Genomic DNA, 21,837 nt, shown 5'->3' with positions numbered 1-21,837 from the left:
GATCTGGCATAGAGATGCAATGGTTGCATAGTAATATTCACTATCATATCCGTCAGTCACTGACGACGCAACGCGGTGGAGGGGATGGCGAACTGTAAGCAGATTACGTGCGGTGTGGTATTATGTTCAAGTAGAAGAACAGGAGGCAGGGTGGCCTTCCACTGCAGCAGCTTTTGGTGCAATTGGCGGCCGTACTCCCAATCATCATTGTTCATGACCGCATCGGGAAACTGAAGGGCAAACTTGGCAATTTGATGAACTATAGTAACTAGGTCAGACCTGAAGCACGCCGCCGTGAAGAAGAATGGCTGGGAAATAGGAGTCGCGAACGGATAGGGACTCCATTCAACACCTGCATCTAATCCGGCCGCTTCGATTGGGGAGAATTTCACGGGCGGAGGCTCTTTCCAGGCTGGTACCTTTCTATAAACTTGAGATGCAAGGCTGTGTGGACGAGTTAGTAAGAAACAGTTTAAAGAAAATATGTGGTCTCTCACCCTTGAACATCGTACACCGCCCAGGCAACTAACTTATGAGACCTAGCGAGGTGTCCATATTCATCCGGTGCGCCGCCATAGAAGTATGATGGAGACTCATTCTGGAGTCCTAAGTTTAGGCATAGTTGAGCCCCATGCATGATATACTGGGTGCCAAATCTGTCCAGGCCAAAGGTGCAACAGAGTAACCCAATCAGGATACTGGATTGCGCAGTGGGAAGACTCTTGAGGTGTTTTTCGACCTCCCATAGACGCTGTATCTCGGCATATAAATTCTTGGTCAGCAGCTTTTCCTGTCGTCGATCAGTGATTTTATCTAAATTGTAGGATAGACTCTGAACCCCTGGTTAGTCGTCACTTCACTCCGGTCGATGGCCACACGTACACAGCCAAAAAAGAGTAATACGGTAACCAATAATGCGGAGCAAAACTTTCCATGTCCACATTCCAGGTCGCGGACGAACATCTCCTTGTCAATCAGTTGCCAGGTGGGGTTCTCCCACGTAAAGTACAGGGACAATAGATGGCTCGCCGTGTCATTGTTCGCCAGCGAGGTCCAATGATGAATTCCGGTTATCTGGATGATTGGTTTCTGCACGAGTGGTTGGGTCTCACTGCGGGCATGAGTTGCCCACGCGGCAAGCATTCGGTACAATGATAAGCCATGTTTGGACGGGGACGGGCTTCGGTCCGCCAAAGACCCTAGCGCCAGAAGCGGAGCCAGTATCGTCGGCGTGCCTTGAAAATGTTGCTGGGCGCGTATTAATATAGTTCCCCACGTCCAACACTTGGCCGTATACCTGACCCACGGACATACGTACAGTTATCAGTTCTTCAATCAGCTTGAACTTGGATGGATCCTCGCTGCTGTCTGTAATGATTCGTTGTAACAGGGACTCATAGGACTGGATCTTCGCTTGGACGGATTCCAGGGCCCACTTTTGTTGTTCCCTCTTTGACCCCACATAGGTACAGGGGATGCCTAATTGGCGACACTGTTTGCATTGAGGCTTTTGGCCGTCACACTTGGTCTTCCTCTGATGACACGGGGCACACGCCCGGCTGGTGCGTTGGCGGTGAGCGCTGACGGGGGCGGTCCCTAAGCGCGGAATCCGGATCTTAGGGTTCCCCGTGCTAGAGGTCTGGACTTGGTCGGAAGATGGTTCCACGCCGGACGCCCCCAAGCGCGAGAGCGCACCGTCGGTGGGATCATTCAGCATACTAATATTCGTAGTACTCGACCGGAAGAACGCAGAGGATACCGATCATTCATTGATAGCTCCGTCTCGTGGTAGAGCCCGTAGAGCGGGAATTGCCCGAAATAAGGGTCGTCAGTGCGGTGACGCCATTGGATGTGGCCGTCCTGATTGAACGGGGGGGCGCTAGGGACGTGGGAGGAGGAAAAAAGAGGACTTTTCCGGTCTTAATGGGGAGCTGCCACTCAGTGGAACTCCATCGCATCGGGGAGTGCGACGGTCACGTGGAAGCTCTTCCCGGCCAATGAAACCGGCCCAGAGCCCTGTGGATCACGTGGAGTCAGGGCTACGGTCGCCTGTCGTCATGATGGAATCATTGCCTGGCATTTTGCCATCCTGATATCTCGTGGAATTTGACCTCTGGAATGTTAGAACAGTTGGATCTTCACCGTGTAAAATCGGGTGTTGCTCCAGGATATTATATCCGAGAGGTTGTCTGCCGTCCGCCACTTGAAGGTCTAGCCTCATGACGATATAGAACGTGCCATATATCTGGGGTTAGTCGCTAATGATCGGAATGGGTAGGGATCGACCTCGTACCTTTTGGTGTGTTTTCTAGAGGTCAGAGTCCGTGAGAGTCATGGACCTATTGGCACGCGGAGATTACATTTGTTGACTTTTTCTCTTTTTTTTTTTTTTTTTTAGAATCATCCAATGATCGTCAACGCTTCCTATTATAGTCCCTCCATTAAGACGCTATACAGTGTAGTGATTCCTCGTCGGGTTACCCCCTATGGAGACTCTCCGCTTCGTTCAAATTGATATATATATATATCGGTAATTCCGGACACTGTGATTGGAGTGCTCGCCAACACCAACATCCGATTGTCGGGGAATATATTTCGTAGTGGATATAAGTTGTAGCACTAATTTCTTGTCGAAAACATTCAGCGTCGCAAGCTCTACGTGAGGGAAGAGATGGGGATAACAGCTGCTCCGAAAATCGGCGGAATGGGGAGTAGACTGAGCAGTATCGGATTAACGCTCAATGAACGAGGCACACATATAGGGTTATATGAGTGATGGCCTAGGAACGAGAAAGCCTCGTCCTTATTCAATTGTCACTCGTACTGTGGTGCTTCATCGGTTTAACAAAAATGTCTCCTCTCCATCAAACAGCGCCTGATACCAGAATCAAGAAGAGGGACGTTGGAGCGAGTAATCTTTTGCGTAAGTGACCCAGCCTCATGATATTGGTTGCCTTTTCTCGCGTTGTCTAACTGTTTGGGCAATTCAGTTGGTGCTAGCTTGAATATGTTCGAGTACGTTTTTACCTGTTCTGCAATTTGTTGACTTGGTATTGATTTAATTAAAGAGTCACCACACTCGGACAGGTCAGTCTATGTCATCTCCCTCCTCCGCCCGATGATTTCTAACGTGGACTAGCCACTGGAGGTCATCAAGACCACCATGGCAGCCAATCGATCGGATTCATTTATCACAGCCCTCAGACGCGTCTGGTCGCGAGGAGGAATCGCCGGTTGTACGCCGCCCACACTGATCATGATACACGTACGTTCAGACCACTGACCCCCGCCGATAAACTGAGTAGATTACCAAGGCCTAATCCCATGGGCCTGGATTGAAGCGTCCACGAAAGGCGCGGTTCTGCTCTTTGTGGCCTCCGAAGTCGAGTATCATTCGCGGACAGTCGGGGCCTCCGAGTTTCTGTCCGGCATCGCAGGAGGCATGGTCGGTGGTGCGGCCCAGGCATACGCAACGGTCGGGTTCTGTACCTGTATGAAGACAGCGGAAATTACTCGACAAAAGCAAGCGGCAGCGGGGCTGAAACCCCCGGGTGCCCTGGAGACATTTGTCACGATGTTTCGGACGGAGGGATTGCGAGGAATTAACAAAGGAGTCAATGCTGTAGCAATTCGGCAGGTCACCAATTGGGGGTCTCGGTTCGGCTTCTCGCGACTGGTTGAAGATGCGATCCGCAGAGCCACCAACAAAGGGCGAGAGGAGCGACTCGGTGTTGTTGAGAAGATACTGGCCTCGGGCGTTGGAGGTGCTCTGGCGAGCTGGAACCAGCCCATCGAGGTGATTCGGGTAGAAATGCAGAGCCAAAAGGCCGATCCCAATCGCCCCGCAAAGCTCAGTATTGGCAGCACGTTCCGGTACATATATGCGCAAAGTGGGATACGGGGCCTGTACCGCGGAGTCACGCCACGCATCGGTCTCGGAATCTGGCAGACTGTGTGCATGGTGGCGCTTGGAGACGTGTAAGTCCACCCTGAGTGAACAGAAGAATGTTGGTCGCTAATAAACCCAGGGCTAAGGAAATGGTCGAATCTATCACGCAAAAGCATGCCTCCCGTTGAGTATACAGGGATTGGAAATTCTGGACCCGGGGCCTAGTATAGAAGTCATGTCTATTTGTTCTGTAGTAACTGGCTATTTCTATTCAAGGGGCGAGATTAATGATGCTGCTGCGGGACTGATGAGGAAGGTTCTAATATTAAGACCATGAGCTGAGATTCTAGTTATGAAACGTATGATAAGCATTATAGTAGTATAGATAGCATAACTATTTCTCCTTCAGTAACTGACTGATCTGTTTAAAGTACAAGAGACTGACCATGCCCCGCATTTATCCAACCTTCGGGTAGACGGTATAACAATTGGTCTTGTGTGTTAACTTTTCTTTGCCATAGTTATTCCTTTCGAATGCAGGAGACAGTTGATCCATCACAGCGGCACCTGCAGCGTGGGTCGGTACTAGGACGGCCAATCTGGCCTTTCCCACCGACCTACGCTGGATGATCTGAGTAACGAACATGGCGGCTGCGGCAATTGTCCGTGTTTTGCCTGTGCCGGGAGGTCCCACCACCAGTGAGAAGGAATGTGTCAGCAACTGGGTAGCTGCTTGAGTCTGTGCCTCATTGAGATTCCAGCCTCTCGGCACAAGGGCGTTGAGATTGGAAAGCGAGGTGTCCCAGGGGTCGTAGGTAGCAACCCAAGGAGTCGAAGCTAGGAACATGGAACTTAGAAGCTTTCTTTTGCTTCCGCTAGGGATTGTGGCTTCCTGGCCCTCGAACTCTCGACACATTGTGTCGAAGTTCTCCTCACCCCAGTGCTCCGAGAGCTTTCTGGTGGTCAGCATTTCAATTTGGACCATTGGGTTGGCCACATGGTGAACCTTGACCCCATCTTCATTGACTTCTCCAACATGCTTGATGTGCACGTCATTTAGCAGGACGGCATGTACGGGTGCATCAATTAATGCACTCCACTTTGGAGAGTTCTCTGTGACAGTGGCCATCCAGTCTTCGGTGAGCCCCTTCTCGCCAGGAATCCGATAGGCATGGGCGTTTTCCTTTGCAAACCAGTGCTCACCACGGAGTACCAGAGTGCAGCCGCTATAAATCCGGAACGGACGGTCTTTCTTTGGCCAGATTCCCAAAAGAATGCGCTCTCCAACGGCAACACTCTTAATCTGGCAACCGTGGACAGTGAGGCAGTTATGTTCTTTCTCAGCGTCTTTATTGATAGCATTGCGATTGAGAGCGATGTACTCTTCCTCCTCTTCGGAGAGGGTAAACTGCTTGCCGTGAAGGGCCTGACAAACTAGCCCAGACTGCCTTTCCCATAGCTTCCGACTAGGCACACCTAGGGTGATCACAACAACCTTATTGAGCAAGGATGCTGCTGCAAGTGGGTACGTGAATGGATTTGGGAGATCGCCTGGATCTTCAGTATCGGCTTCGCCCATGAGGTCGAGCTTGGACTTGAAGGTGTAGACGAGCTCGTCATCATGTGTCTCGAGTGAGTCAATTGAAATTTGGTTAATATGGAACGTGATGTTCCAGTAAGAGCGACCACGTCCCTAGTCGGTAGATACACCCTGGTGGAGCTTTACAAATGCCGAAGACAGAATCAGCTTGATTGCGGGATCAGTTGCGATCTCTTTGCTCATTGCGGTGTCTTCGTCTAGCCCATGATATTTGATTGACTTGACCGGTAACTTAACGGTCGAGCTTCCCTGGCTGAAAAGAGCTTGAGACATTATGCAGTAGCGGGACCAGCTGGCAGCTGGATGTGGTGATGGTAATGGTGGTGATGGTGGTGATGGTGGTGGTGGTGGTGGGTGGTGTGATGGAAGAAGTAAGGAAAGAAGTGAGGAAAGAAGTGAGGAAAGAAGTCAGGAAAGAAGTCAGGAAAGAAGTTAAGAAGACGTGAACAAAGAAATGAGGGAAGGAAAATGGAATTGAATACTACGAAGACGTGAATGAGTATGGGAAAATAATTCAAAACTAAGGGAGGTGAAGTGAGTCTTCTAAAAGGTGAAGTTTAATCCCTCCTCAAGGTTTTGATAGTATGGATGTCATGCCGGAATAGGGCTAAAGTCATTCCAATGTCAACAGCATTCTTTATCAGGGTAACTACAAAAGAATACTGGTATCTAAGATAGAAGACGAGATAGTAGAAGAAGGTAAACATATACTCCGTACATTTCTTTCTTTTTCTTCTTGACTCTGCATAGTATTCTATCCTCTACCAGATACCTCGTCTTTATTATAACTGGGGCTTCAGTTTATGGTCTTAACGTCAAAACTATCATATATAATATTGACTAAATTCTTCCTTGTCAGTCCAACGGCGGTATCGATGAATATATCCATTGCATTCTGGTATATGGTAGCACGAGGAGACGTACAGGTTAGATCCACCGGTAAGGAGGAAATACCTCTCGTTATCGAATACAGGGCCAAGGAAATGGTCTAATTCATAACACAAAAGTATGCCTGACATTGAGTATGTACACGGATTGGAAAATTTGGGTCGGGGCCAAAATCTTTGCAGAAAGCACTGTTTGGAGTAAAGTTAAAACGGAAAAAGAAACAAGCAGATCTTCAGCTGCCTCTGCCACCCCTTCTATCTTAGACGCTCTGGTTCTTTTGTAGCGCCCTGATGCACCTCAACAAAAACACTTACCATGTCTCATTCAATCTCTTCAACTATTTTCTTTCCTTCAATCTCTCCGATGACGCTACCACCAATAGGGAGCGTTCTGGACATCTTCACGGCAGACATAATAGAGGGCGCATCGTGGAAGATCTGGTTGACTTCTTCCAGGGATCGGTTCATTGTCTCCGGATAGAAGAGGTAAACTACCGGCGGAATGAGGCCGCCAACGACGGTGAATACGATGTAATAGCGGTAGCCAATGTCGGCGATCGCGGTAGGGGTAATCATAGCGACCACAAACATCCTATTCCGGTGAACCGGATCAGTATTATCATTGTCTCAGTCATAGGGCACTGATGCTTACCATAGCCACTGATTCGCGATTGAGAAGGAATGCATGGCGACACGCAGACGAACCGGGGCAACCTCAGCCGGGTAAACGAAGTTCGCCCCCAAGAATCCCACCGGAAGGAAGAAATTGTATATAAAGATAAACAGCGCCGAGATAATAGACGCAGTGTGGTTGTTTGAGAATGAGTTGGACACTGTCAGTGCCAGCATGCACATGGACATGCCACCACCACTGATCATAAAGGCAGCCCGGCGTCCGAGTCTGTCCACGACATAGAAGCCGACAAAGCAACAGATGAACTTCCAAGTCAAAGCGCATGCGGCAAGAACCTTTGCTAAGCTGGAGCCTAAGTGTAGATTATCTTCGAAGATGATCGGGATATAGACCGAAATGAGTGTACCCCCAGTCATCTGCTGGAAGAATTGCAGGAGAATACAGAGAACGAATCTGTAGAAGAGCTTCTCCTCTCCCATGGTAAAGATATCTCTGAGTCCCATGTTACCACTTGATGATTCCTCCAGGGAGACCTCAATTCCACGTAGTTCGTGCATAATCTCGGGTGATACCGCATCCTTCTGTCTCAAACAGGCGAGGGTCTGCTGGGCGGTATCCGATCTATTTTTGAGAACAAGCCAGCGAGGAGATTCCGGCAGGAGGAAGATGCTGCCCATGATAGTCAAAGAGAAAAGCGCTGGGATTGCCAGCGACCCTCGCCATGATGCGGACCGTTCCTGCATATGATAGAACCCAAAGTTGATCCACTGTGTCAGAGCAAACCCAAAGGCAATAAACATGCCTGTCAACACTACATTCCTCCCCCTCTTATCCGCCGGTGAGCACTCTGACTGCCAGACCGGCACTGTAGCGCTCAACATACCCACACCCCACCCGAGGATTACCCGGCCGACTGTGAATTGTGCCAGAGCGTAAGCTGAGCATTCTAATGCCTGACCTATTAGGGCAATGCATGCCCCGGCAAAGATAGTTCGACGCCGACCGAGAATGTCGCCAATCCACGTACAGATCAGGGACCCAAAGAGAGCACCAAGGGTGTAAGAAGCAACCACGGCGCCTTGCACTGTAGCATTGTGGGATTTCTGAGCACCTGTGGTATTGACTGTGTCAATCTCAGGGAACTGCCTCACCCACGAAGGGAAGTCTGTCAAGCCTCCAACACCGGATTGATTGTAACCGAAGAGAATAAAGGACGGGCACACGATCAAGAAGATCTGGGCAAAGCGAAGTGCCTCGCCTTGCATCATGACGTCTTTTTCTTTTCTCCTAGCAAGTTGTAATTAATGGCTTAAGTCGACTGTGACCGACTGAAGGGAAAGATTATAGATGTGACAAGAGAAGGATATAAGAGGGCCAAAACCCAGCAACGTCTCTCACTTTCCACCGCCTTCATAGAGCCAGAAAGGCATAACGGCCGAGGCGAGAAAGGGGCCATTAATCCCGAGGAAGTGGAGGGGCATTCGGCCCTCTCGCACTGGACCTTCCGTAGCCCAGTACTGCTGGATTCGCTCGCACAGAATCCTGCGAGACCCGCAGAGGGGGGAGGTCCTAATCACTAGACCTTAAAACAATGGAACTTGGCAGAGAATGTATGAAATGCTTGTCGTGCTTGTCTTCGAACCCTCCAATAACCATGTCGGAACCCCCGGGGCCAAACCCACTCGAAGTGGGGAGCCGACAAATGCTTAGCGTTGGGAATGTGCGATTGGCTTTGCTATGGGCGCCTTGACCCAAGGATGACATCTGTACGATCTGGTCTATGAGGCATTAAACGTAACCGAACCCGATCGCCTAGTGACCGGCCGACAGCACGGTGTATCAACGAGAGGGCTGACGTGATGAGCCGATACCCAGCCGGGACCGGCCCTGTTGTTATCTGGCAAATGAATTATCATCTGGAGAATGAAGAATACTAACACGTATATTAAAACCGTGAGATTCAGCTGTCCATCATCCCTACGGTGTGCGTGGCCCGATTCCGGGGAGATTCTCCGCATGCGACACCCCACGGGCTCCACTCACCAAACCTGGCCACCGGGGTAGCTCAGGCTCACACAACGACTGTCTGCCGTCCTCGGAATCTCACCGAGAGGCTGAGAACCGGATTTTGGCCGAAGCAAGCGAACCGAGCCGATCATTGGATGTGTGATATTAAACATGGTTGGGTAAATGAATGCAACATACTGATCATTGCTGTTTGAACGAAATGCTGAAAAGTCAGCAGCCCCACAGATATTTATCCGGAATACAAACACATACACCGTTTTCTTTAGCGATGAGGTAAAACACACATACGGAGTTGAACGGATGTCAAAGATGCCGGACAAGAAGATGGGGCTTTTGCATCCTTTGTCTAACGGGCACGTGGCGGCCAGCCATCGTTGCTTACCTAGAAATCCGATACTCCGGTTGATATTGGACGTGACATACTCCGTACGGAGTAAGGTCAGTGTTGTGTCAGTCGCCTGATTGGTCGCCTCGCCGTCATATGACCCACAACACCTCCGGGCCTTTGGTATGTAAATTAGTGTTATCGATCGACCAGCTCTATCACCACCCACAATTACTGGAACTTTAGAGCTCTCACATATTGTTCTTCTGGACTCTAGAGGTTCGTTAAAGGGAGACAGCAGAAGCTGATCCCACTGCGTTCTTCTATCTGTCTATGTATTTCTTCTCTCCCTCTCTTGACATTTGCCAAGGGATACAGCAGTAGCTGATCCCACGGTGCTTGTCACCCTCATCTTTCTCGACTGTCGACCTCCTTCAACTTCCGTCAAAGGGAAACAGCAGCAGCTGGTCCTACTACAGCAAGCTCTTTTCAGCAAGGGAAGCTCCGTCAGGATACCTCTACCGACTAGAGACGCAGTCGCGTTTTGTGGGACATCACGTTCCCCATAAATGAAAAAATACCAAGATGGATTCCTCAGTGAATCTAATTAATTATATCTACTAGTTTTTCTGAACTCACATTCCATCCACGCTGGTATTGATACTGACTCATCACTGCTTCACACCACCCACGCTCCAACAATTGAACGGCACACCCTCCGATACCCTCCTCAGGGGGTCTTTTTATTCCGCTGCCGAATGACATGTCCGTACTTATAAAAAATATAAGGTACAGGGGTCATCAGGACCGAGATACACCCCAGCAACGTGAGTGACCAATGTACGCCCAAATTTCCGTACATCGGGATTGACACGATGACCATCGCGCCAGCGGCGATATAACGGAAGAAAGTTGCACTCACTAAGGCACTTGCTGCGAAGAGCTCATACGTGTCGATAAGGTACTGATACGTGGAAATAAAGATTCCTTGGACAGAGAATCCGAAAGCCACCGAGGCGACTAGCGGCGACCAGTACGAGATAGAGGGATAGCTGGTCCAGCCCATCCAGAAAAGAGATATTGGTAGCCAAGGCGCTCCGTACATAGCGAACCAAAGTCGCTCCTCCGGTGGCAACCCATTGTGTCCATTTTCAATCGCATTTTGAAGGCGCTTCTTGTATGAGAAGTAAATATGCGGCACCATGGCAAAGGCGATCAGGAATCCGATGTTCATGCCGATAAATGTCAGGCCCACAGACCCTTGGGTAAAGCCATATGTTCTACCAAAGATGAACTCATAGCCCGTCAGGAACCCGAATAGGACAATGTATACCACGACCAGATACATGGTAAAAAGTGCTACCATAATCTCCCGGAAGAATAAATGGAAGGGACGGGAGCAGCTGTGCATCAACCGAGTCACGAGCGATGTCTGGCGAAGCTCAATTTCCGCCATGAAACGCGGGTCACCGGTAATCTCACGCAATTGTTTTGCCTTCCACTGCAACAGTACGGGACCATAAGTTTCTGGAACGAACAGGAAGATAGCGCCGGTTACCAATGCAGCCATGATCAGTGTGCACCATTCAGTCCAGCGCCAGCTGATATGCGTGCTTTGGCCAATGAAAGCTCCAACCATTGGAGCTAGGAACGGCCCCAGGAAGGATAGCGTGCAACAAACTGGAAAGGCGTATGTGCGGTCCATAGGGTCAAAGATATCCGCCATACTGCCACCAAAGGTGGTCATCGGTGTGCATCCGAACAGTCCAGCCAGGAAGCGGAAGGCAAGCTGGGCTCCAAAATTCGGAGCCAGACCTGAGGCCATCGTAAAGATCATTAGAATGGACAGCGTCGCTATGTAGACCGGATTCCGCCCTACAGTCTCAGAGAAAGGTGCTGCTACCAGAGAACCGAAGCCGAATGCGAACAGGAACAGGGCAGTTGCGAGAGATTCGGCGACCTCGCTGACTCCGAACGCCTCTTGCCCTTGTTTAATCACAGTGGAGTCGATGGAGGAAGCCCATCCAACAAGCATACCCGTTGTGCCTACAATGCCCAATGTCGCCCATTTCCGCCCTATAGACCAGTTTTTGGGATTGAGCTGGTCGTCCGGGCCATCGAACCCGACAATGAAAAGTGTTTTAGTATTGACGCGCTCACAGATTTCGGAGGCGCGGCGGAGATTGACTCCAGGAACGGTCACTCTCTGGCCGTCGTGAAGAACGATTCCTGGCGTGGAGTATGGAGATTGGCCGTGTCCGTTCATTGAATGGATGCCTTTTTCCAATCTGGCATCGTCGGCATCCTCCAAAATATCATCGGTCGGCTGGACGTGACGATCACCAGCAGCGGCATACGGACCATGCAGCTTAATGCTTTCTTGCAGGTCTCTGCGCATCCGTCGGTATTGGCGGAAGGACTGCATCGTTGCGAGGCGTTCAAGACATACGCCACAGAATAAAAAAAATGAATTGGGAGGGAGGCAATTAATTGAGCAGCATCTGTCAAGTGTTTTTATTCCTCGGCTGGGATAGATGTGCTCTTTCAGAGTATTTATTTCTAGTGGTGCTTCCATTGCGTCAACGGAAATTCCGCCCTACCCGACTTTTCCGTCATGCCCGACTTAGCCGCTGAATGGCTTCGAAAATCCTTATTCGGCGCCGAAGGAGGAGGAAGGACTTACATGAGGTATGTCAGTCTATGATATAATTCAAGCAGAATTATTAGGTACTAGGTTCAACGACTAATACTATAAGTAGACGCATACGAGCACTTTCTGATCGTGTAAATAGTCCTCAATTTCCTGCATTATCTATATCTCTGACCACCTGCTTCACCCTCGTCGAAGAACGGAACCTGGGTGTCCAAGAACACATTCCAATCCCAGTCAAAGTTATCTGGTAAGGTCAGATCACCGGTCGCCCCCAGCCAAGAAGCGTCATTGAAGGCTTGGGATGTTGTTGAACCTTGTTCGGTCAGCCCTGGGTCTTCCTGTTGCATGCTATCTCGGAGAAGAGTCAAGTCCCGTTCTTTTTTGTTCTGGGATAGGCGAACCAATGATTCTATAGTCTCCAGCGCGGTGTGTAGGGTCGGTGTGCTGTAATGCCTGGTGATGGCCCTGAATGAGCGCAGTGCTGGGCCGACGTACGACAATGATTCCCTAGTGTCAATAGCAAGCAAGATACAGAGAAATTGAAAGGGTATATTGGCGACATGCCACCAAGGCGAGCGATCCTCCGCCAGGCGTACTGCGGCTTCAAGGCCGTCATTGCCTAGTCGGATGATGCGGGTAAGGATGTCATTTGATATATTGGACGAGGCGACTCGCAGACGACGATAAATTGTGAGTGCCAGATTACTTTGGGATAGTATCAAGGCGTCATGGGAGAGTGTGAGGCGCTCAACACGGCTGAGTGCATCTTCTAGGTCGGAAAGCTTATTGTTCTGGTCGGGATCCAGTCGTTCGGAGATCTGGTACATGGAGATGAGGTCCGTGGTGAAGTCACCCGTTCGCGGTAAAGGTGGTTTGCAAGAGACACCTCGTAGAATAACGCGCGATCGGCCATATTCATACGAAATCCATGAATTCAGCACTGTGGCCACCCAGAATAACCGTCTTTGACTCTCATCATTTACGCTAACGTCTGCGGTGTCAGAATAGACCAAAGACACCAGTTCCGGATCCTGGTGAGCCCCGATGGCCTCTATGATGTGCATGGTGGAACAACTGGCCATCCATGAAGCATGGGGGCAGTTGGTGCTTCGGAGATATATGGTCCGTAAGATCCAGGCGGTGGCATGATGCAGGAGAGTAGTCTTTGAGATCCGGGTGGTTTCAAGCATCTCCTTCGCTGATTGCACCAGTGCTCCTTCTTTGGGGTGTTCCTGGTGGCCTGAGTACAAGGAGCCCAATGCCGCGACGCCGCAAAGAATGGGGTCATAGCTGGCCGCAGTTGCAGGATCATGCCATCTGGCAACAATCTTCTGCCTCAACGTGTCGGGATCCAGGACCGCATATACCGGATGTATCTTCTTTAAATAATGGCTAGCCAAGTCTTCCATTTCCTCTCTTGAAATCAGATCTGTAAGATTGGTGAAGGGCTCCAGAGGCTCGTCCCGTGGACCTAGGTTCCAGCTAAACCCGTACACCTTGGGAGCACCCTGCGGGTTCAACCTCATCCCTAGGAGATGGGGGAAAGCGGTGCCTGAGTTGGCCTCCATGTGTTCTTGGTTAGCATCAACTCTGTCGAGAAACTTTGGTGAGTCTTCTTCCTCGCTGGGCCGTGCGGAAGATTTGGAAGCTGCAGGCTTTCTCCGTGGATGAGGCTTGAAAGTGCACTGATATTCGTATCGCAAGCAGTAAGTGCAGGGCTCATGGCCGTCACATTTCCTCTTGCGCAGTTTGCACGTTTCGCACGCTCTTTTGGCGCGTTGCCGGGTCCTTATCCGACCGGAATCGTCGGTATTCAACGACATTACGCTGCACTACAGGGTTATCGCGGAAAGAAGGGGATCTATCGCAGTCGACGTTGGTCTATCAGTGGGGGGTTCGGGAGAGTCAGAACGACGGGGGCAAAAGTACAAGGTTATCGGGCAGTCGGAATAAATGTTAACTCCGACGCGCGGCTCCAACGCTGGAACTGGATAACCCTAATTCGGGATCCCGTTATCCCCCGACGGGTATCTGCTAGGATTGGAATCCTTAAGCGATGATACCATACCTGCAGAATGTTATTTTTCTGTTTTCTGCAGGGCGCACTGTCCACTGCAAAGGCTGCACATCCCGACTAGTGCGCTTCCTTTCGTGCCATCCCCCCACCCTCTCATTGGATACTGTCTTGCGGATGCATCGCCGCGGATGTGACATTATCAAGCGCTGACATGCATTAAACGCTCATTCAGTATGTTACGATCTTCTAGAGTCGTCGACAATCATCTATCCCGACTTTGCCGCTCATTCCACCTCATCCGTTCGTATCACATTGGATGCAATTGGCTTCAGGGTGCATGTGTCGTTATCCGGCAAGGTTGGGTTACAATCAGGGAAGGACCATTTTTGACATGCCCATGGGAGTGAGTCAAGCTATCTTGCTGAAGGGAAGGATATAAAGCGATGGAGATCCTTTGGGGGTATGCCTCTACACTTCAACAATCATTCTTCTCAAGATTCTTGAACCGAACATAACCATCTCTAGACTATAACTACCTGCCTCTTCATAATGCGTGTCGCGACACAGCTAAGGGTCGGCATCGTCGGTGGCGGATGGAACGGCTGCCATCTTGCTTTAGAGCTCAAGAAACAGGGCCACCGAGTTTCTTTGTTCGAGCAGAAGCCTGATATCTTTCAAGGCGTCTCAGGAAACTTTGGTATCCGCTTGCACAAGGGGCCACACTACCCTCGGTCTAAAGCAACTCGAGACAGCTGCCGTGAAGCCTTGGTCAAGTTCTGTGAGACGTATCCCGAACTAGTCGTCCACCATGAATCCGCGATATATGCACACGGCGAAGCGGACGCTCTGGGGAACCCATCGAAGGTCTCGGATGAGGCATTCAGGGATGTATGCTACGAATCTCCTGAGTGTACTGCGGTTGATCCGAAGGCGAATGGTTTCCAGGGCCTCATCAGCGCATACAATCTGGATGAACCCAGCGTCGCTATTGGCGACCGACTCCGGAATACATTCAAAGAGAAACTTGGTCGTGCAGGCATCTACGTGCACCTCAATGCAACAGTCGACCGTATCATCCACACCGAGGACACCAACCGCATTCAAACCGGGGACGGGCAGTACGTCTTTGACGTAGTGATCAACGCCACCGGTTATACCAGCCTTCTGCCACAAAATATTGCAGATGCTCTTCCGGTTGACATTGGCATCACCTATCAGACCTGTATTGCTCTCGTTTACGAAGACCAGCAGCCACAGGAAAAGCCTCTTTCCTTCATTGTCATGGATGGCTGGTTTCCCTGCGTGATGCCGGCGATCGACACAAACGAGCCCCTTCAGAAGAAGTATATCTTGACACACGGCAGTTACACCATCCTCGGATCATTCGACCGTCACGAGGAGGGTCAAGAGCTTCTGGATAGTCTGGACGAGGAAGCTATCGCTGCTCGGATCAAGCCCCACTGTGAGCGGGAGATTACCCGGTTCTGGCCCGGATTTCTCGATCGGTTCCAGTACCGCGGCTGGAAGGGCAGTGTCCTGGCCAAGTTAAAGACCACATCCGAATTCCGAAGCAGTTTGACGTTTGAAAAAGACGGCGTGATCCACATCTTCCCCGGCAAGGTGAGCAACGTTGTAACGGCTGCCGAGGAAGTGGTTCCTCTGATCAATGACATTGCGCGCCGACGGCACGGTGTGGTTCGGGAGTGGAATGGCGTACGCTTCACTGTGAGCAGCGCCTTCCACACCCACAGCAAGGAGATTGGCGATAAGCCAGGGCTGGGCGAGCACCACACTAGCAACTTGCAGACCTATGTTTCACTAGTGACTGCAAACTAAGTGGGGCTCGGTGACTATTCGATAGCAAGTAGTTTCGTGTAGCGCTAATGAGTTCCTGATTACGAGAGATAGATGCTTTAGATATTAGAGAATGTGATTTTCAGTTTTAGCAAATAGAGCATCAGACCCTATATTACTCACAGGACTAGATCAAATGATTGACGCCTATCTATCTGCCCTCCAACGACCCACCCTCCATCCTCTGGATATCAATTCCCCAAAAAAATCAGAAAGCACGAACCGCACGAAAGATGGCCTCGACCAGCACCTTGACTACGAACTCGCAATCCAACCAATATCTTACAACATGCTAATATATCTAAAATCCGTCGCGAACATAAGCCTCATATCCACCCAATCACTTCTTGCTCGGCATACGGCAAATCCGGCTTAGTGGAGATCGACAGGGATTAGGGCTGGCTCTAGACTTATCACTGAGGAATTAAATACCGTGCATGATGCCCGGCCCACCGACCCTACAGGATTTGCAAATTAATGAATATATTAGTGGCAGGGATGTTCGCTGCTGCGGCCCTAAGTCCGCTCGTATGTCTTATCTATCGTATCACTCCTACAAGTATGGTAGGGGCACGGTGTGCCTTATCCGTGCCTACTGTTTGATATCAGCAAACAACCACAACGAGATTAACAGGCTGTGTTGAACTGCTGATTGGCTTCCGAGCTTGCTATATGGCTGGTGGTTTCTGTATGAGAAAATTCCGGATAATGCCCACGGTGAAGGTGATTCAGGGGATGCAAGTAATAATGCTATTCCTACCTAGTACCAACCCGGACGGGACAACGGCTGCTTGACATGGCTCCAAAATAGCTGCGTACATGAGTACCCTATGATTCTAAACGTGTTAAGTCTCAGACTCACATTGCAATGGCAGTAACCGTTGGAACTCTGCAGTGTCGAACGCACATCCGTCCGAGGACCGAAACACGCTAAGTTCAATGCCGACGTACCGACCGAGCTAAAATACAGGCCGCGTCTCACGAGAACATTTCTGCACTCGAGAAGCGTTACAAGAGGGCAGGTCCGTCCGGTTCTAGCTGCAAGGTTGTTGATGTTGTCCATTCATCCCTGCATCCTGTTATCTGTGGTGGGAGTAGAATCCTCCCGGGTAAGCTATTCCGAGTAAATGACCGTCGGAACGAGCCGAAGCTCTTAATGTATTCAAGGAGCTAAACTACGTGAATCATAGCTGGGATTAATTGAGATGATTGGACGTACGTCTCCGTGAAAGCTCTCTATGGTAGCTGACAAATACCATATATTGTTCCAATCTAGTAGTCTCACCCCGAACGCCATTGCCACCTGTATGCAGTGCATGAACAAGTGACGAGGGAATAATTCTGTTATGGGATAAGAGCTTCCACGAATTGTTTAACGCTCGCGGATAGAGAGATTCTTTACAGGGTTAAAGATGCTCCGACGAAGGCCTCAATAACGACTAAGTCATTCTTCGAGTGATACTTAATTTATCGGCGAACCTTCCTTAACAGGAACAACATGGCTGAAGGAGCAATAGTACTAGTCGAGAAGCAATATCTAATCAAGATTTACACATGGCACAAAGTACGATAAAATAGTAAGATCAACGGGATCACTACCCTTGTCTCGATGAAAACATAACCAACAGAACTTAGCAGCATGAGCTTTTTGATATTATTTAGTAAGATAACCAGTAGCAATAATGCAGTTTTACCCACAATCCCTCTCGCCTACAGCGGCAAGACTTTCTCCAAGGTGCATATCATTCGCTTCTTCAAGGCTAGTTATACGCCACTGCTGATGTCGATCACATACTTGACAAGGACCCTGGATTAATATATGCGGGAAGTAGATAGTGGATCCTCGACGGCTTTAGATCACCAATCTCCTTGTCTCATAGTTGGATTTCGTCTTTGTGTTTATCTATGACTAGACCCATCGTCTGAAGGATCTCAACCCATGGCCTATACTAGTATTGAATCCTGCTTTATTGAGGGTATTTCTAGTTGCCAAGGCTCACAAGGAGGGTTCCGGATAACTAATCCAAGGCTGTGATATCGTCACCAGTTATGACTCTTAATCAGATAAAATGAGAAAGCAGTCCTGTTGCGTAATGTGCTTTCTCAAAGGTATTTAAGTTATAAAAACAGTTGATAATATGCCCATAGTACATGATTGTTGGCTGTTGTGCTTATTTTAGCCGGACATGGTACGCGGGTCCCAATGCGTTCGGGCCACAGTGGAGGCGAGGTAGCCACTTGGAAACATAACCACACATGCAGACAACCCTAACAACTCGATGTACCGAGGCTGGTATAGAAGTGAGGAACATACTACTTACTCGAAAGAGGATTTTCCTTTTAATTCCTCACGTCAAACAGGATTTCAAGTGGGCTGCCGCGCAAGAAAGGATTGACAGGACGCCTTATGTGGAGACAAAGTGCCAACAGTAATCGTCAGAGTTTGAGTGAATCAAATGAAGGATTGTTATCCCTGTCCTTATGCCTGCTCATAATCCTTCTGTTGCCGAATTCCAGAAGCATGGCTCTACGATTGGCTGCTCAAGCAAATGCTGCAGTAGGTAAGCACTAACGTTGGTTGCCTAGACCTTTCTATTTCCAGTACTGGGTGAAGATTATAAGAGGAATATTTCCAGGGTAGATGGCGGCATTTACCGTTTACCTCTTCCGGTAAGATCTTCAATATCCATTATTCATATTGTTGGGTATTGTTTCAATCTTGTGTGCAAACGCATGTGCCTGTCAAGAGTGGTGGATACAATTCTCTCAGAGACATATACGACACCTGAAAGAGAGCTGAACCCTGGCCACCTGGAACTGAACTATCACTGGCAATACTTCATGTGACTCCAATGAGAATGGCGAAGACGCACGCACTATCTATTGTTGCAGTTGATATGGCGGTTTCGTACAGTCCAATACTATGCTAGTATAGAGATGATCCTCATCAGGCCTCAGTTTGACAACCCTCTATGGTTTGTATTAAATACCTTCAGTTCTCAAAGGGAATTTGGACGCACATTCAATGCACCAGGGATGGTCTGTATGTGCACAATTGAGGATGAAAAGGCGCGAACCTGGGATAGTTGACGCTCTAACGTTAAAGTTTCAAACGCTCGGAACGTCATCTCACTGTCTAACTCGACTGTCCTTCTCTAACAGCAACAAAGGCTTCAAACAGTTCCGACATATCCATAGCACCCTCCATATGATGCTTTCCCCCGATAACAAAATGGGGCACACCAGTAACTCCATCAGCCCTTGCCTTCTTCGCTTCAGCTTCCATTTCCGCCACTCCAGCACTACTAGCTAGCCACTCTCGGACATCATCTTCACGAAGTCCAGCCTGTACCCCAACAGCAATCACGGTATCTAATTGACTAATATCGGTCTCCTCCTCAAACTGGTAGTGGAAGAGCAACTCTGAAACCCGACACTGCAGCTCACTCCCCTCCCGCGCGGCCAGATACAGCAGCTGATGTGCTAGTCTAGACGACCCGATATACCCACCAAGCTTGAATCGGATCCCGGCATCCGCACCTACACGCTTCAAGCGGGTCTGGGCCGCTGCTACCATTTTGGGATCCATGCGGCGGAGCATACGGTCTAGCCTCTGAGTTAGGTTCGGCTCTTCGCAGTGTCGTGCGTACCATAGCATCGAAGACTGACCTTGTATTAAGATGCTTTCCTTTGGCGGTTCTTGGTCGATGAAGTATGGTTTCCACCACACTTCTATAGTGTTTTTCGAGCCGCCGGGGTAGGTCTTGCGGTATAAGGAGATTGCCTTTTGAAGGTTTCGATATCCTATGTAGCACTTTGGCGGATGAGCTATCGTACTGTAACTGTTAAGACTGATACACTTACCCAGGGACAGATTGCGTCTGAAATGATTTCGATCTTGATGAACGCCATGGTGTTTCTCCGCTTATGCCTCGTTTTTGGGTATGTGAGTCAAGGGAGAGGGTTTAATGGCACTATCATGTTAAAATTCGTATTTGCGTATACAAGTGATATCCGGTCACCATTTCTAGTAAGTCGAATCGTGGTTGCCTTCAGGTTATGTAATTTGAATTCTGAGATTTGAAATCAAGATATGATCTCGTAAGACAGTCAACTAAAAGAAACGTTGAGGCCTAGTGCTTACGCTTGGCCTCGTAATCTCTTTAGCTATAATACGTGGCATTATTGAGTCCGACCTGAAGTCCGTGGTGATCATTTGTTACGTTAACTAGTATGTATATCTTCTCAAGTTAATTATATTCTTTGCCGATTTGTAGCGAATTTGCTCTTATTCAATGCTTCCAACAATATAGGTACACAATTGAAGGGTAGAGTGAGTTTTAAGTATAGATGCTCTATGTTCGACTTAGTGCCTGCCACTATCACCTTGCATTGACGTTTCTCTCCCATGAGCTCTAGCTTATACCCCTTCGTGCTTTCTAAGGGAAGAGGTGAGCCATCCTATTTCCTCATGGCGCTGCTTCGTCGAATGCCAACGAAGACCTTATTTTCTTGTCTTTGGCTCGCTATGTCAGTATTCAATTTCCGGCTATATATCGTCGGTAATTTGATGAAGGATAAATTAATTGGTAAAATGTCAGCCACACGTTTCAGGAATATTCTAGTATCCAATACCATTTTAGCCAACCATATAGATGTCCAATTGAAAGTACCTCGACTTTATACCATGTAAAAGTATACAGAAAAGGACTATCACTGTACTCCATAAATGATATCATCTCATTGGTTCACACAAGACCACCGCCTTGCCATCCTGCCAGTACTTTTCCCCGTCCTAAAGTCATTCGGACTTGATGCATCACGGAGTATACCTAGATTATTTAGATGATTTCACTTATATTCTGCGATTGCTTGCACCTTCTATGTCACCCACATATTTCCAAACAATACTAGTTCTGCCTCTACCCATCTAAACAACTGATTTATCCATGACAATTACCCATAACACCGAACGATTACAAATCCAGCGAGGCAGTGGATAAATTGCCCCGCACCTCGTATTCATAGCCATTTATTTATAAACCGCCGACAGCATCAGCATAATTGCAGATCATATACATATTTCTTTTCTCTTCACATTTCAATCATATCTGATAATCAGACGAAACCCCCAATTACATACTAACCGAAATACCAAAAAAAAAAAAAAAAAAAAAAAAAAAGACATTCATAAATATCCATCCATTCATATCAACAACGGGATAAAAAGTATCAACCGAATTCAACCAAACAACAATCCCGGAAATGTTCTCCAGAACAATCCCCGCAGCAGCTCGACTCTTCAGTACTACCGGAAAACCCCCGGCAGGAATACCAGTCATCGTCTGCGGAAGAACGAGTCAGATCGGAGACGTTGTCAGGGAAGAATTGCAGCCTGAATATGAAGGTATTTTCTAATTTCTATCTTGTATCTTGTATCTGTGATATGTGTATTCGTTTGTTATGTGCTGTTTTGCTGAGTATACGAATTTTGTCGATGGTTGACCGAGTACATCATATAGTAACGCATCTCTTCCTCTCGCCTGCTACGGCGAAGAGTGAAATTCCTGCATTACTTCGTCAGACGGGTTCGACTACATCTACAGAAACAGACAAATCCCCTGCAGCGATCATCATGGGTGGCGGATATACCCAGACTGATTTACAGGAGATCCGTGCTGCAAGTCAGGGACCGGATACCAAACCAGTGGCCTGGCTCAAGGTTGATCCGGCCAAAACGCCGTCGTCAATTCCGGTGGGACCGGAGTATGGCCGGGCCGTGGCGAAGCGGACAAAGGATCGGTTGGATGAATTGGTGCGGAATGGGGGCATTGATCGAGATGAGGTGCATTTTATCTAGATCCTCTCCTGTTTTGCTGTGTTTCCCGATGAAAAAAAGACATGTGGTATATTGATATGCAAATTGGTATATATCGACAGAGCTAGGACA

The 21,837-nt window shown here is 48.8% G+C and overlaps 8 protein-coding genes across 8 annotated transcripts; 3 read left to right on the top strand and 5 right to left on the bottom strand.

Moving 5' to 3' along the window:
• Positions 1 to 56: 56 nt before the first annotated feature.
• AO090113000141 (fungal specific transcription factor domain-containing protein) lies at positions 57 to 1,163 on the bottom strand (the record flags this gene model as incomplete). The annotated part of the gene is made up of 3 exons (XM_023237836.1): positions 57 to 444; positions 498 to 790; positions 1,113 to 1,163. The coding sequence occupies 3 exons, from the start codon at positions 1,161 to 1,163 to the stop codon at positions 57 to 59; spliced, it is 732 nt and encodes a 243-aa protein (XP_023092624.1).
• A 1,687-nt stretch (positions 1,164 to 2,850) lies between these two features.
• Positions 2,851 to 4,309, top strand: AO090113000140 (uncharacterized protein; the record flags this gene model as incomplete). Its single annotated transcript, XM_023237835.1, has 6 exons — positions 2,851 to 2,923; positions 2,991 to 3,015; positions 3,069 to 3,087; positions 3,140 to 3,236; positions 3,306 to 3,978; positions 4,240 to 4,309. The coding sequence occupies 6 exons, from the start codon at positions 2,851 to 2,853 to the stop codon at positions 4,307 to 4,309; spliced, it is 957 nt and encodes a 318-aa protein (XP_023092623.1).
• Positions 4,310 to 6,697: 2,388 nt separating this feature from the next.
• Positions 6,698 to 8,275, bottom strand: AO090113000139 (uncharacterized protein; the record flags this gene model as incomplete). The annotated part of the gene is made up of 2 exons (XM_001824269.3): positions 6,698 to 6,968; positions 7,029 to 8,275. The coding sequence occupies 2 exons, from the start codon at positions 8,273 to 8,275 to the stop codon at positions 6,698 to 6,700; spliced, it is 1,518 nt and encodes a 505-aa protein (XP_001824321.3).
• Positions 8,276 to 10,093: 1,818 nt separating this feature from the next.
• On the bottom strand, positions 10,094 to 11,788 carry AO090113000138 (MFS transporter; the record flags this gene model as incomplete). Its single annotated transcript, XM_001824268.1, has 1 exon — positions 10,094 to 11,788. One exon carries the CDS (start codon positions 11,786 to 11,788, stop codon positions 10,094 to 10,096), a length of 1,695 nt encoding a protein of 564 aa, XP_001824320.1.
• Positions 11,789 to 12,171: 383 nt separating this feature from the next.
• AO090113000137 (uncharacterized protein) lies at positions 12,172 to 13,839 on the bottom strand (the record flags this gene model as incomplete). Its single annotated transcript, XM_001824267.1, has 1 exon — positions 12,172 to 13,839. The coding sequence occupies one exon, from the start codon at positions 13,837 to 13,839 to the stop codon at positions 12,172 to 12,174; it is 1,668 nt and encodes a 555-aa protein (XP_001824319.1).
• Positions 13,840 to 14,582: 743 nt separating this feature from the next.
• On the top strand, positions 14,583 to 15,869 carry AO090113000136 (uncharacterized protein; the record flags this gene model as incomplete). The annotated part of the gene is made up of 1 exon (XM_001824266.1): positions 14,583 to 15,869. The coding sequence occupies one exon, from the start codon at positions 14,583 to 14,585 to the stop codon at positions 15,867 to 15,869; it is 1,287 nt and encodes a 428-aa protein (XP_001824318.1).
• Positions 15,870 to 19,023: 3,154 nt separating this feature from the next.
• Positions 19,024 to 19,799, bottom strand: AO090113000134 (DsbA family oxidoreductase; the record flags this gene model as incomplete). The annotated part of the gene is made up of 2 exons (XM_023237834.1): positions 19,024 to 19,701; positions 19,752 to 19,799. 2 exons carry the CDS (start codon positions 19,797 to 19,799, stop codon positions 19,024 to 19,026), a joined length of 726 nt encoding a protein of 241 aa, XP_023092622.1.
• A 1,353-nt stretch (positions 19,800 to 21,152) lies between these two features.
• AO090113000133 (uncharacterized protein) lies at positions 21,153 to 21,747 on the top strand (the record flags this gene model as incomplete). Its single annotated transcript, XM_001824264.1, has 2 exons — positions 21,153 to 21,294; positions 21,410 to 21,747. The coding sequence occupies 2 exons, from the start codon at positions 21,153 to 21,155 to the stop codon at positions 21,745 to 21,747; spliced, it is 480 nt and encodes a 159-aa protein (XP_001824316.1).
• Positions 21,748 to 21,837: the final 90 nt, after the last annotated feature.

This window comes from Aspergillus oryzae, chromosome 5, assembly GCF_000184455.2.
Source record: "Aspergillus oryzae RIB40 DNA, chromosome 5".
Classification (NCBI taxonomy): Eukaryota; Fungi; Ascomycota; class Eurotiomycetes; order Eurotiales; family Aspergillaceae; genus Aspergillus; species Aspergillus oryzae.
The sequence above is the reverse complement of the archived record's forward strand: the minus strand, read 5'-3'. Positions and strand labels throughout refer to the sequence as shown.